Consider the following 15,397-nt stretch of genomic DNA (forward strand, 5'->3'; position numbering starts at 1 on the left):
CAATTTATCATTTTTAGTAGATTCATGTGGGTGATTTTGAAATTATTTAAATGACGGGTTTCATGACACTGTAGAAATTATCGTTGAAATTGGTAAATTCAGCTGCATATTCGAATATCCATACCTATTTCTGTGAGATTTTTTTGCCATTTTTGACGAAGTTACTTCAGAAAAAGTGTCTCAATTAATTTAGGGTGCCGAAGTTCTGAAAAATGCCTTCCACGCGATAAATTGTGTTCACCAAGCACTTGAACATTTGTGTACGCTAAATTGTTTAATACTGATGCTACCAAATCTGTTGAAAAATTTATATTCATGTCAACAGAGTGGTTGAACATTTGTGTTCCACAAGTACTCACATATTTGATATTCGTGTTCATCGATCAGGTGAACATGTGATATTTGTGTTCACTATAAGCTGTTGAACATATGAAATTCGTGTTTGCCAAGATATTGAGCATATTAAAATTATGTTGAAATAGCTGATGAACTCATGATATCCATAGATAAATAGAAGATGAACATATGATGTTCGTGTTCACTCAGCAGTTGATCATTCGATATTGTATTGCTCAAGAAGTTGAGCATTTGTATTCACCAAGCAGTAGAACAAATGAAATTTATATTCCCCAAACACTTGAACATGTGATATTCGTGTTCTTCATGCAGTTGAAAAATTAATTGAACAATTGTCTTCACCAAGCACTTGAACATAAATTTGCTAACCATAATACCCAGGGAAGACAAGAAGCATAACAGCAACACTTCGTACCGGTCGTGTGCCATGCAGACCATCCAGCCTACATCGGAGTAGCAGACATTATATACACGCAGAAAAACGGATGGATCTTGTTGTCCTAATAGAACTGTCATTCACTTGCGTCATGCACCGCTGATACATCCTTTTTTCAAATTAAACTGGGTCAAGATGACCCATATAAGGTCAAAAGCTCTTCGCTATTTGAACAAAGTCTGATTAATTTTTTTGGTTGTAGGTAAGGATGGACGGTGCCACGTAAATGACTGCAGTGGAGGGCGGCCGTGCGAGTCCATGTTTAAAGATGTACTCTCTGGGACGTAATTTGCATTTGAGTCACATTTTCTGCCGGTAAAGAAGATGTTAAAATTTTAATGCCTCGTTGCCGGCGTGGAACAAGAGACCGATTAACCCAATCCTTGGGTCAACCTGCCAACCGGGAGGTATGGGTTGCAGCGAGAGCGTGCCAAGGCATATTGTGTGCCCATAGCTTCTCCTAAGACTGCCTGTTCCTTGGAAGTTGAGCCCTGAAGATTACTTCTTCTTTATACAGCTCGAGAACCACACATGCATCAGAGAGTCTGCTTAAAACCCGCCTTTGCCGCATCTCATTTTCTTTAGAAGACTATATTTCGTCGCAGCATCATTGCCGCGAGACAACTGAGCAGGCATTTAGAGATGGAATTTCTATGATGATAAAGTGAAAAGCTTTTACATGGATGTTGTAGAGTTCCTCTTACTCTGGTCCAGCATGTTTAAAATAATTCGCTATCTAGGTTGAATTTGGTGTTAAATTGTTTACTGGAGTTATAGTTATTAGTTATAGTTATTCAACAATGTACTCGTAAATGTGATTACCAGCATGTTAAAATTATTTCACGTGAAGGTAAACTTTTCCTTGCAACTAAATGAGTTTTAAGAGATGATGGATCCTGTCTCTTGTTCGTGCAATCATTGCTGACTTATCGATGATTCTGAATAAATTAATTGCATACATAAATTAAGAATAATTTCACAATTAAATAACGTTAAGACTATTCACGTCTTCTTTCATCGTTAAAACTGTGTAGCAAAAATAACCACTAAAGTTTGTACTCAGCATACTCAGCACGCAATGTTCAAATACAGATGTTCACCCATGCATTCACGAGTGATGCTTGGGGGTGCTTACTCGTGCGCACCAATATATTACTTACATTAATTCATCATTCACCAATATAATACTTGTTTATTCATTATACCACCAATATATTAGTTGGATTAATCCATTATAATGACCAATATAATATTTGTAAATTCATTATACCCAATGTTTTGAAGTAAATTTCCAAGTAGAACAATTTCTCTTGATTTCAACACCCGAAATTAACTTGGGTTGTGCACGAAATAAAGTTTCTTGGTCACGGGCATAGAAACAATCAATAAGTCTCTTTTTCCAAGATGGCGGATTTGTCTAAGTTAAACCAAATTTAAAGTGTAATGTATCGCTAAATTTTATCCGCTCCTTCGATTAAGGTTAATTTTAATTTAGGCTAAGCATGAATTCCTGTTGAGGATAATGTCCGCGCATACCAATTAGATTTATAATCTCTTACTTACTATTTGCAGGCCTTGGCATGCATGAATGTTGGCTCCAGCCTGTAGGCCTTTTAGTAAATTGCGTGACTATTAATAATATCTGCAAATAATCAAACACACAGATTTGTGCACTAAACTTTGAGTAAATTTTTAACACTGTTTTGCATTTTCTTTACATGAAATATGGCTGTCAAAGCAATGTTCGGTTTTGAATTTTACAGGGGAAAAGTAAAAACCGAAAATTTTGTATTATTTTTTTTCGAAAATGCAATTAACTTTTAATTTAGTTTCAGTATATATTAGTAACTTTCTGCCTAATTACCTTAAGAAGAAAAGAGAACTTTTGATCTTTACACTTTTAACGTTTTTCCTCTAATGAGGTAAAGAAGCGCCGAACAAACAAAAACGCACCTCACTTGGGCCGGACCTTCGTAAAAAATTATGCCCTTCTCGGATTTCTGACACATTTCCGGATGGTCAGCCGGGCGTCCGGATCACGGTTGCCAGCTGTCGGGTCCGACAGACGCTGCATGGCCGCGCCATTAGGATCTGGAATAAAGGATAGACCTCTATGTTTTAGGGTTAGTCGTCACGTGGATCTGGAATAAAGGATAGGCCCTACGTTTTAGGGTTAGTCGTCACGTGGATCTGGAATAAAGGACAGACCCTGCAAGTTGGGGGTGTTCGCCACTTGGACCTGGGGAGGTTAGACTCTGCACGTTGGTGCTAGGCGCCACTTCTTGCTGGTATAAAGGATAGACCCTACATTTTGGAGCTGGGCGCCACTTGGAACTTGAATGAAAAGACTCTACAATTTGGAGCTGGGCGCCACTTGGAACTTGTACGGAAAGTCCCTATATGTGCTAAGGGTTAGGTTAGGTCGTCATTGTGTCTCTGGAATGAAGGACTGACCCAAAACTTTAAGGTTGTCCGCCACTTGGATCTGAAATGAAGGATCGACCGAATACGATGTGGCTGGTTACGTAGCCTGGATCAAAAGCCACGAATAGTTCCAGCTTCCAGCCTGGCAATGGATGACTTGGTATATTATAGGTTGAGTGATCGTCTGCCCAGTTATTGGATTCGGACCAACGACTTACCTCTGGAAAAAATAATCAAGTATCATTATTATTAGTTGACAGGGAAGGGCTGGGAAGTGCTTCTGGGTTAGTAGGCTGGGAAGTGCTTCTAACTCCACGAATCTTCCATCCAGTTATGAAAATCAATTCTTATAATAGTAGACTCTAGTGTTGATTTCTAACGAAGCAACTCGCGTTCCCCCTCCCACTCGGATTTCTGACACATTTCCGGATGGTCAGCCGGGCGTCCGGATCACGGTTGCCAGCTGTCGGGTCCGACAGACGCTGCATGGCCGCGCCATTTGGATCTGGAATAAAGGATAGGCCCTATGTTTTAGGGTTAGTCGTCACGTGGATCTGGAATCAACGACAGACCCTGCAAGTTGGGGTTGTTCGCCACCTGGACCTGGGGAGGTTAGACTCTACGCGTTGGGGTTGGGCGTCACTTGGCGCTGGAATAAAGGATAGACCCTACACGTTGGAGCTGGGCGCCACTTGGAACTTGAATGAAAAGTCCCAATATGTTAGGGTTAGGTTAGGTTAGGTCGTCATCGTGCATCTGGGATGGAGAACAGATCTCAAACTTTTAGGTTGGCCGCCACTTGGATCTGAAATGAAGGATCGATCGAATACAATGTGGCTGGTCGCGTAGCCTGGATCAGAAGCCACGAATAGTTCCAGCTTTCAGCCTGGCAATGGATGACTTGGTTAAGGATCGTCTGCCCAGTTATTGGATTCGGGCCAACGACTTGCCTCTGGAAAAAATAATCAAGTATCATTATTATTAGTTGACAGAAATCAGGCTGGGAAGTGCTTCTGACTCCAAGAATCTTCCATCCAGTTATGAAAAACCAATTCTTATAATTGTAGACTCTAGTGTGATTTCTAACGAAGCAACTCGCGTTCCCCCTCCCCTGACCTCGCTTCCTCACGCACGACGACAGTTGGTAGACAGGCGCAGGCATACAAGCTGCTTGGCGGGCAAGCAGATTATTTTACCGCACATCCTCACACGGAAAAAATCTCTTACGACATTTCAGTTTTAATACGAATAAAATACGAGAAGATTGCTACATAAGATGACACTATAATTTTATGAAGAATTTTAATAAGATGGTAGTAACGAAAATGCAAAGGTTGTAAGAATTAGATTTTTCAACGTAAATGCCATTACTATGTGTCAATTTATCACTTTTTTCAAGCTGGCTCGTATACTGCATGTAAATGTAATAGAAGATCAGATGATTCAAATTAGCGTTACTCATCATTTATCGCTTCTATTGGTTGAACTTTAAACATGTCCCCATGCATGAAACACTTTTAGAGCAATGCACAATGAGAGCATTGTACATTGCTCTTTATTTAGAGCAATGTACTGTTCAACGTTGAATATTTAATATGATAACGAATCAAAAATCATCGAAGACCATCGGTGATCGAAGAGTTTCTGTATGATATTTTCTCGGTCAATGTTGACATTGCTCTCACGTCCATTTTAATGGTCAACTTCCTCTCAAAGCCCCAGCTGAAAATTCAGCCCAAGTCCTCTGGAAATGTTTGATGTTGGGAGGCCACTCTTGTTTGGTCTGCCCCACTGCAAATGTTTGGCTGTCAAGCACGGCTGCTTGAGTCCTTCTCAAACACACAGAAAGTCAATTATTTCAAGTTGATTTCATTTTCCCGTCGTGTATTAAATAAAAATTTCAAAACTTTGTAACGTCTTGGAGGCAAAAATTGTGTATTTCCGTTAATGTATTTTACTACGAAGGCATGAGCTAGAACAGTAGATCCATACTATTCTCGTACTAGTATATAGTATTAGATATGATCAATGACAGATCAGATGAATGAACACTCGTCACGCAATGTTTTTTACTCATCTTTAGTACTCGCTCATTTCTTTTGAAAAAATAAATTTATTTTTTTGTTGTTGTTTATTGGACTCTTCATGTATTATAAATAAATGTGAAGGGCATGCAGCAAGTTTGCTGTGCGTAAAGTGCAACGTTTGAGTTGTTGACATTTGTCCACAACTTAAGTTGTTTCTGTGTTAAGTGGGCGATAGTTGTCCTCAACTCAAGTTGTTTTTGTGTTAATTTGTATAATAAATAATATTTGTATAATTGAAAAATAATTAAAGTGTTGCATTTTTCTCAAGCGTGTAAGTGTTCATTGTTCTCAAGATCAATTTGGCCTGATTGAATATATGGTATTTTATTGGCAATTTACATTTACTAATAATTCACAAAAATAACTAATTATTTCAGAAAAATATAACAAGTGTCATGGACAAGAAAGAAAAATATATCATGCAACATAAAGCTTCTTGATGAGTGTGTGTTGAAAGTGGTGGGTTGAGTGGTCTACGCTGCGAGTGGGCTGGAGGGTTGAGTGGTCTAGCTACGCTGCGAGTGGGCTGGGGGGTTGAGTGGTCTACACGCCGAGTGGGCTGGAGGGTAGAGTGGTCTACGCGCCGAGTGGGCTGGAGGGTTGAGTGGTCTATGCGGCGAGTGGGCTGGAGGGTTGAGTGGTCTGCGCTGGAAGTGGGCTGGAGGGTTGAGTGGTCTACGCTCCGAGTGGGCTGGAGGGTTGAGTGGTCTGCGCCTGTCTCTTATACACATCTAGATGTGTATAAGAGACAGGTCTACGCTCCGAGTGGGCTGGAGGGTTGAGTGGTCTACGCGCCGAGTGGGTTGGAGGGTTGAGTGGTCTACGCTCCGAGTGGGTTGGAGGGTTGAGTGGTCTACGCTCCGAGTGGCCTGGAGGGTTAAGTGGTCTACGTGCCCAGTGGGCTGGAGGGTTGAGTGGTCTATGCGGCGAGTGGGCTGGAGGGTTGAATGGTCTATGCGGCGAGTGGGCTGGAGGGGTGAGTGCTCTACGTTCAGAGTGGGCTGGTGGGTTGAGTGGTCTACGCTGCGAGTGGGCTGGAGGGTTGAGTGGTCTACGCTCCGAGTGGGCTGGAGGGTTGAGTGGTCTACGCGCCGAGTGGGCTGGAGGGTTGAGTGGTCTATGCGGCGAGTGGGCTGGAGGGTTGAGTGGTCTGCGCTGGAAGTGGGCTGGAGGGTTGAGTGGTCTACGCTCCGAGTGGGCTGGAGGGTTGAGTGGTCTACGTTCGGTGTGGGCTGGAGGGTTGAGTGGTCTGCGCTGGAAGTGGGCTGGAAATTTAATAAATAGGGACTAGAACTGTGCTGTCAGAAGTACATTTCAAACTGATCGCTGTCAATGATTTGTAGGAATGCTTAATTTTTTATTCCAGTATCAAGTCATTTGAAAAAATAAATTTTTCTCCTATTTTCTGGATCAAATTGGAAATTATTGTAATTTTCGATCACTGAAAGATGTAGGGAAAAATCCCCGCATGGTTAAATTAAAACAAAACATGATTAATTCTGACCGCCAAAGTTTGCTTTTCATTCAAAAAGTTTTCGTAAAGATCCAGGTGTGGTGCAGACGGCAGACATCTGTTGCATTTGCGCCGGCGCGTAGTAGCTTGAGTAGCCTTAATTTCTACTACGACTCCACACCGTGGCCGTGCGACTATAAGAGGTGCCAAGTAGGCTTTATTCATAATTATTCTGTTTTAAATATTGAGAATCCTGTTTGTGTGGCTGATTGACAAATTCACACAACTTTTTCCTAATAATAAATGCAACGATGTTATCCTAGGTGTGTTTGTGATGTGTAAATATTTAGACAAAAGACGTCTTGGCAACTGAGATTCAGCTCAGAAACGAGTCTTCGCTCTTGAAAAACCCAGTCAGTTGGAAGCGAGTGACCGTTGGTAGAGGTTGTGTGTGTCATTGCTCTGCCATTGCCGTGTGACTCGTGTTCTGGGTTACTGGGGAACAAACACGTGGATATAAAAACGACCCTGTAGTGGATTGTGCGTGTTCTTCTTACGCCTTAACTGTGGATATTTTTGAGTGAATTTGAAGTGAAAGCACATTTTTAGCTGCCCAATGGTGGGATAAAACATTGTCATCTTCCGTCATGAGTTGGATATTTTCTTCACTTCTACTTCTAGGTGAGTATATTCCTTTAAAGGCCAAGATTAGTGTGAGTAATGATTAAATAATGTATGTTCATTAATTAAGCTTTTTTTAGTCAGTTGAATTAACATCATTTCAACATGCAATGATCGCAATATCCTTGATTTACTCATAAATTGATACCCCAACCACATTCGTAGTCGGGGTAGGCCTATCAAGCCCAAACCGAACAAAACCCTAGGTTTTGCCGTTTTGGAATTTAGAATATAAGAGTGTCCTTATTTTCAGTTGCATCAAAATAAACACACTCGTTTTAATGCACAACCCAGCTGGAGTTTGGTTTAGACGACAACTTCTTATCATTGCGTAGTGCGCACTCCTACAGGCCTAGACTTTATAATTATCTAATTTACTCGTTTTTATTTCACGAAATAAGACGGCTGGACTAGGCTATGAGCCTATATGACGAGCCTTGGAATAGCAAGCCCACCGTGGTGCGAGGTGGAATTAATCGTTGAGGACGATCGAGGCTTAGATTCACTAGAGAATCTTTTTTGATTCACTTAATCTTCCAGGACGAGGCTTACGCCCCCTTACCACTTAGCGCGAAGTTTCGGACTCGGTAATCTCAGACTTACGACCTCCATTAGCGTAACCCGACCGAGTTCGATTTAACCGCTGTTGCGATGCCCCCATTTCTACTTGAAGGCAAGAATAAACTTGATTTGATGCATCAAAAATTTGACGGTATTATTATATTTGCCATGTCAATTTTTTAATTTTGAGATGTTACCATTTCCTGATATTTGCTAATCCTGTCATGTGATTTCATCCTGGTTGTAAAGTTTGTTCACGAGACTTTGAGATTTATTTAAGAGCTCGGCTGGACTACGAAAAAATCAGGCTAATTTACAATGATTTTAATTTATTTCATCACCAGGCTTTATCGCGCGGACGAAGTCAATTTTTCGAAGGAGAAATGTCTACGGTATTTTTAATTTCGAAATTATGAATTGACTTCGTCGGTAGCTGAACGTTGTTCTTAAGTGATAAAATGTTCGCCTAGTTTTTTTAATTTTTCGACGCAGAAATGTCTACGGTATTTTCAATTTAGAAATTATGAATTGACTCCGCTTTAGATGACCGTTGTTATTTAGTGATAAAATGTTCGCCTAGTAACCGGCTCCCAAGTTCGCTTGGTACACTCGCCCCTAGACGCGATACGCTCCGGTGTAGCGGTGCATCCTGCGTTTAGTTGTGACAAGTAGGAACATCAGGGAATAATTATCTTAAATTAACACCTAACATTTTTTACTTTATTTCTAGACCTAACAACTTAATAATAGGTACTCCTTTGGACTTGAGTAGGATGTTGCTGAACATGAATTTATCTGAATAAGTGCGAGTTCCGTGCGCAAACGGAACTATATACATCTAAATGTTACTAAATATCACTAANTAGGATGTTGCTGAACATGAATTTATCTGAATAAGTGCGAGTTCCGTGCGCAAACGGAACTATATACATCTAAATGTTACTAAATATCACTAAATGCTACATCATCTCTTATTTCTGGTGGTAAAGAACTAAATGTACCCGGGCGAAGTGTTTGGTGCCAGTGTACCGATTGCGGTTAGGAGACGTAGCCCTGAAATGGGCCGAACTTAGGGCTAAATGGTTCCAAATCAAAACTAGGCTTGTCGTGTTACTCGTCGATATACGGGCGGACGCGTCAAGTACGGTTCTGTATTACAATCAATTGTTTACCAGTTCTTTAATGTATATTAGTAAATTTCATGCTAGCTTTGCAATGAAGATCCAAAATTTCATTCCGGTTCTCTGGCCTAGATGAAAGAATTTCATACCATTTCTCTTGGATTTATCAAATAATTTGTAGTCTAAATCACTAAAACTGTTCCCAGAAACTAAAGTTCTGCGGGAAGTGAGGAAACGCTTCGATATCAGCGGAAATCGCTGTCCCCTTCGCAGGCGCCAAGGAAACGCCACGCGGGGTATAAATAATATACCATGGGACCATGATTATAGGACGAGTGTACTTGAAAGTAGTTATGGTATTTTGGGGTTGATCCATTAAAATTGAATTAAATAATTTAAAAGCATTTTTATAATTTAAATATCTTTGAATAATGTAAGTGGCTTGGAATAATTTGAATGGTGTTGATCAATTAGAATAGTTTTAACCCCGAAAAAAAACTCGTGCCTGCGCCAATTAGTAAATCCTTGCAATAATAGTTCGATCCGCTATCATTCATCCCTGTTAGGTAAAGCATGAATTTAATGGATGTGTATATCTTGATTGCAACATTCATTAGTGTCGATTGATAGACTTCGTTCTGGTTAAATTTATTAGCAGATTATTTTGCGGTATGGTGATAATTCCTAATTGATTTGCTTGTGCTAAAAATGTCAACTTCTACCTAATATTAAAGTCGTCTATAGCATTCCTTGTGCGGTTTCGTAAGAGCTCCGCCATTCAATCATACATGTTGTAACCTAAGATAATGTAACCGAACCATTTACGACCATTCAAGTTATTTGTGAGTATCCAGCCAAAGGCAGTCTCGGGTCGGCTGGACTTCAGGTTTTGCTCTGCTTCAGTGAACACACACGCTTCTTGTCCTTCACGACACCTAATCTGCACCTGCGCGCTCGTTTTCATTTATAAATTTACTTTCTTCTCAGGGGCCGTACTATAGAGAATAGTTACTAGTTCGTAACTCTGGCAGACAATCAGTGACGGCCCAGATTCGCGTGTATTTCGTGCCGGAAAAAGAGTGATGTTTGCAAAAGAATTTAGTTAATAGCATTCAAGTATTTTGGATTAGTCTCTACATGATGAGTGAGAGTTCAAAGAAGTGAAGCCTGATGCTGATATTTTCCTACCAGCAGCAGAGTTTCGTTTATCCTGCCTTAGTTGAGTGTTGCTATGTTGTGTGTAGCCTGACTTAGTTGTGTGTAGCGCATATGCTATGTGCTGCGCACATAGCAATATGCACTGTTGTGCCTTGGCTTCGGCGAGCTAATGTGCTGCTGACGTTGCAAACTTTGCAGTGTCGGCGTTCTGGCTTGCTTTGCAATTTACAATCTCAGTTCTTTTTTCGATTAACGTTTTCTTTGAAGGCTATATTATTTAATAAATTATAATTTAATTGTAAAAGAGTAGTTTACTGTTGAATTTTATTTTATTCTTAACTTGATATTTAGTAATGTTCTGTTGTTCGTATTTAATTGTATTCAATGTGAACTTTTCCCATAGCTCACTTTTGAGTAATTTTGTATTCTGCGAGTGTTTCAAATTTTCTTGGATTTTGATCATAATTTTAGCTTTAGTCTACCTTGAGCCTGCGAATCTCTCGTTCGTGGCTTACGAATCTATCATTTTCGTGAGTACAATGACAAACGAAGTCAACGAATTCCCACCATGCGTCGCAGCTCTCATGCGGGTGCCCTGCTTTCCTATTGTACTTTGACTGACAACTTCTGTGCCGATATTTTTTCCCTGATGTAGTCGACTCGAGTCTACTCATACTTTTGATTCTTACTTCATTGTTCTGACAGCCAAAGTGTACTTTGACTGACAACTTCTGTGCCGATATTTTTTCCCTGATGTAGTCGACTCGAGTCTACTCGTACCTTTGATTCGTTCTTCATTGTTCTGACAGCCAAAGTGACGTACGGTACCGCTGCTGGTTCATCCGTCCGTATTTCAACTTGAATTATGGATAAGTGAAGTTGACGTCTGAGATCTACAATGCTAATCCAAGGGTCGGAATGTAACTGGAATCTGTTGTTTATGTACCCTGTATATTTATTTATTTTAATATAGGGAAGTTACTGATTAAAATCAGTAATCCCATTTCTCTCATTTAAGTATTTTACTCCCAAGCTTCTCCATTTATCAGTATAATTTCGGAATAATTATTCAACGTTTTCTTAGTGGGCCTCAGAGAAGTGGATTATCTCGTCAGGTGAAATAAATTTCTTCTTATTTTTAACGAATTGCTTCTTCAGTAACAACCATATCTCCCTTCTTATATTTCTGTGTATTCTTTTGAATATCCCTAACAGGTTAATCAGGGTGAAAGTGCATGCGGTTTTTTAAAGAAATATTTTGTTAAGTTTCGAAGATGTAGGCAGCTGCTTGCCCGTTCTGTTGTTTCGCAGCTAACTGATAAGCTTAAGTACGGGCAGATGTTTAGTACTAACGGCTACCTTTGTTTAGCTTTGTTGAACGAAAATAACTGTATTACGGGAATAAACTGTTAACGTTTTTAGGAAAGCTTCATTTATCTTAAAGCGCTGTGACAGTCGATCTCCGTTGTCAGCTTACTCAGAAATACGCTTTCATATCAATTTTTTCACGATAACTGCAATAATTAATATCAAAAATAAAGTACTTAGAAGAAACCCTTGATCTCAATGACACCGTTGTTACTGTAATAAATAATTTTCGTCAACCAGATTGACAGCCGACCAAGATCTTCAGAGACGAATATCCACTTCAATATTCCAGAGTTGTTCTTCCAGTTGGGAACATATCCTGCGTTTCTTCTGATATCTTTTGCTTGTCGAAGGCTGACATTTCACCGTCTAGGTCCTGCGCGGCTGCTGTTCACTATTGGCTGCTCAGGAACAGCTTTCTCTTTTGGGGCCGCAGAAGGTAAGCTCCTCCAACCTTTCTCTTCGCCAGGAGCTTCTCTCCCCCCTTCCTCCTCATCCCTCCCACCCCTCTTCAGTAGCTCAGTCCCCCAGCTCCCACCTGCTTGTCTAAAATCCACTCCCTCATCCTCCGTCTACCCGTCTTCTGACGTCCAGCAGTGCCCCAGCTACCGTCTACTAGTTAGACGTTCGCTGTCTCGGCTGTATAACTCGAAGATGTATTTTGCACATAGTTAACCACAACTTATGCTTCAATAAAAAAGGTAGTCCTTTTATGGTTTTTCATTTTGTTCATCGACATCCGACGATTCTTCAACATTGTCGTTGCGCATGTTAGCTAGCGAGTCTCGGCTGCCGTTAAATTCAGTGAGATTCCTGCAGCAGCGAAAGCAGCGTGAACACTTGTTCGACTCGCCGCTTGGCTGTCATTACACGAGCTTAGCGGCTCCTGCTAATGGAGGAGCCGGCGAGGGGAGCTCGGCAGTTGTTGATGCCCTCGCAAATGAGCCGTGTGAGTGCCCTTCCCGAGGGAACAACTCTCTTCTTCAGGGGAGGGAGCAGCTGCTGGTCTTCAAAATAGACACGTCGTGTTATGCCGCTTGTAGACAAAACGAGTTACGCTATTTCGGTCATAGAAAGTTACTATGGATTTTTGTCAAAGTTTATATATTCAATCCAATAGTAATCTTGCAAAAATTTCTGGATATTATTATTACCGTTGCAATTAACCCCGTTGCTCCGACTGCCGTTCATAACTAGGTTCAATTCGAGTTCATTTCTCAATGCTTCCAATCCTCGTAGTGAGAACACCTTGCTGTGTAATTGGTATGCAAATCGCAGTATCAAATCCGCTAGCGGAGCCGGTAAACCTTGTACTGGGACGTGGGAAAACTCGACCATGAACCGCCAGCCCTCAGGCAGGGACGGTCCCTGGGTATGTGGAGGAGCTCTGCCGAATTTTATGTGACCACTCAACCGCCTGTGCTTGGTGGGAAGCAAAGTTTCAAGTGCTATTGGAGGCTGCAATTGCGAGAGAGCGTATCTAATCTACCACTTCGCGTGCCTGTTGCGTGTGCCGTAGAATGTGTTGGATCGATCAAGATAAAACAGTTTTGGGGCTGTGGAACTTTTTTATCTCGTTCTTCGCAATATTTTACTCTTGCCTTTTTTGTCTTCTCTGAGCTTATTCTAGTAGGGATAAATAAAATCTCGATTTAGTGGGAATTTTTTTGTTGGATTGTACATAGTTTTTTCAGACATTGTAAAAAAAAGACAAATTCCTCACAAATATAGTACATCATCTAACATGCTTGAAATGAATCCTGCGAAGGATACGCTGACACACTTTGACTCAGATTTTTTTCAAAAATCTCGATTAAGTGGGAATTTTTTTTGTTGGATTGTGCCTAATTTTTTCGACATTGTCAAAAATAAGACAAATTCCTCACAAATATAGTACATCATCTAACATGCTTGAAATGAATCCTGCGAAGGATACGCTGACACACTTTGACTCAGATTTTTTTCGCTTTTTCCGCGGATGTTTTTTCTTTAGCTTCATCCGCTGGACACAACACCGGACGACGACTTCCTTGTTTCTTGTTGCAGGATAAAGCTTCGGCGATGAACCGAAATGCGTCAACAGAAACCTTCTCAACTCAGAATGCTTTCGCAATTTTCAGTAATGATTCAATTACGTCATTTTACCTGCCGTCATTGAGTCGATTTACTCCTCAAGTGCACTCTATATCGACTTAATGAGCAAGATTGGTAATTTATTCGCTACTGATTTGCTAGCTCTGATTGCGCGCACTCTCTCGTCGAGGATGATCATTTCACTTGGGCTTGCTACAATGCTTCTAATCAAAAGTTAATTGAACGGGCTTTTACATCTTATTTGTGTGAGTTAATTTTCTGATTCATTTATATGGAAATAGGTTTTTCTTTTTCTTACTTATCGTTTAAACTTTTCAGTACCATGGCTGAACTTTCAATAAATGTACGTGCAAAGATCGAACAGCTTGTAAGCATCGAGTGTTGAGGTACCACAACTGTCGACATTCCCTTCAAGAATCTCGCTAAAAATTTTTTTTCTCTATTTTTTTAATTGCCAATGATAAAGTTCAAGAGACGCCTTTTTAGAAGTACTACACTCGAGTGGCGAGATCGATGAGCGTGCGCAGTGATCAGAGGCCACTAGGATACAATAACTATGTGGCACGTGGCAGTAATGTTCTCAGCGTGTGGAGTGCTCACTTTTATCTCTACTACATCGTGGCTACAACCAGCGGCACCTGGCCGAGCACACGTTACGTATGGACCACGAAATGATCAGAATACTGTGTTCCAAATTGAACTTTACTTATTGTCACTTGAGAGGTATTGATTTTTTCTTTACGATTGCGTGCATTCGATTAATTTCAGTCCAAAATCGCGTATTATGGTTTTACAAAAGTAGGAGACGGGATATTCGTTCTAATTTTCGTTTTTTTTTTTTTTAAATCCAGCTCTAAGTAAAGGGTTGAAGAATTCACGGAGCAATTTCTTTCTTACAAACATTGTTCCTTATTCTTAATTCCCTTCCTCTACGCGCAAGTAACAGGGATCATTTTTATCAATTACGTAGCTAAATTATTGCTAGATGGTAACTTTGTTATTCCTCTCATTGGGAGCCTAAAATTATAACGCGTACGTATGCCATGACTATAGCACCTTGATTAATTCCTTACTCTTTTTATTTATTATCAATTCATCACACAATAGATGATATATAGAGGTTTTCTTGGTGTCCAGCTATTCAAACATGAGAAAAAGAGCCATACATTTTTACATTGTATGCTGTAGTCACGAATAAATTGCTTCATGAAGAATTCAAACACTGAGAGACTTCACGATGTTCCGGTCGAGACCGAGGGGGCGAACACGCCAGGTTTTATGTATGAACACAAGCTCCCAGTGCCATCAATCTCCACATTTTTCTCTTATCAATATGGTGTTCACCGGCCCGCTCTGTTCTAACGGATATTGTTTTTGTTAACGGTTGCCTGGCAGTGCAGCGTTCAGCCACTTGAGCTTCTGAGCGTTCGTCGCTTAGTGATATTGATTGCTGGGTGGAGCGAAGAATATAGTAGGCGCTTGGGCCCGCCATCCGTTATTGCTGAAAACACAATCGAAGGTGATTTGCTGTTGCTGACGATTATTATGGTGTTTGCTCAACATAATTTATTGATAATGATTTCTTATCGTCGTAAATTTTTATTAAGAAAATAGGACTTAATATTCTTTGCCGTTGTTTGATGATTTTTTCCAATGT

At 40.5% G+C, this 15,397-nt stretch overlaps 1 protein-coding gene across 1 annotated transcript in view; it reads left to right on the forward strand.

Annotated features, from left to right (window-relative positions):
• The first annotated feature begins 7,154 nt into the window (after window positions 1-7,154).
• Window positions 7,155-15,397, forward strand: part of LOC108681903 (hemicentin-2) — a 91,962-nt gene continuing 83,719 nt past the window's right edge. The window contains exon 1 of the mRNA XM_018170984.2: window positions 7,155-7,438. Within this exon, the coding sequence (XP_018026473.1) occupies window positions 7,405-7,438 (34 nt within the window). The 5' untranslated portion in view covers window positions 7,155-7,404. The remainder of the gene's footprint in view (window positions 7,439-15,397) is intronic.

Source organism: Hyalella azteca, unplaced genomic scaffold, assembly GCF_000764305.2.
Source record: "Hyalella azteca isolate HAZT.00-mixed unplaced genomic scaffold, Hazt_2.0.2 contig7568, whole genome shotgun sequence".
NCBI lineage: Eukaryota > Metazoa > Arthropoda > Malacostraca > Amphipoda > Hyalellidae > Hyalella > Hyalella azteca.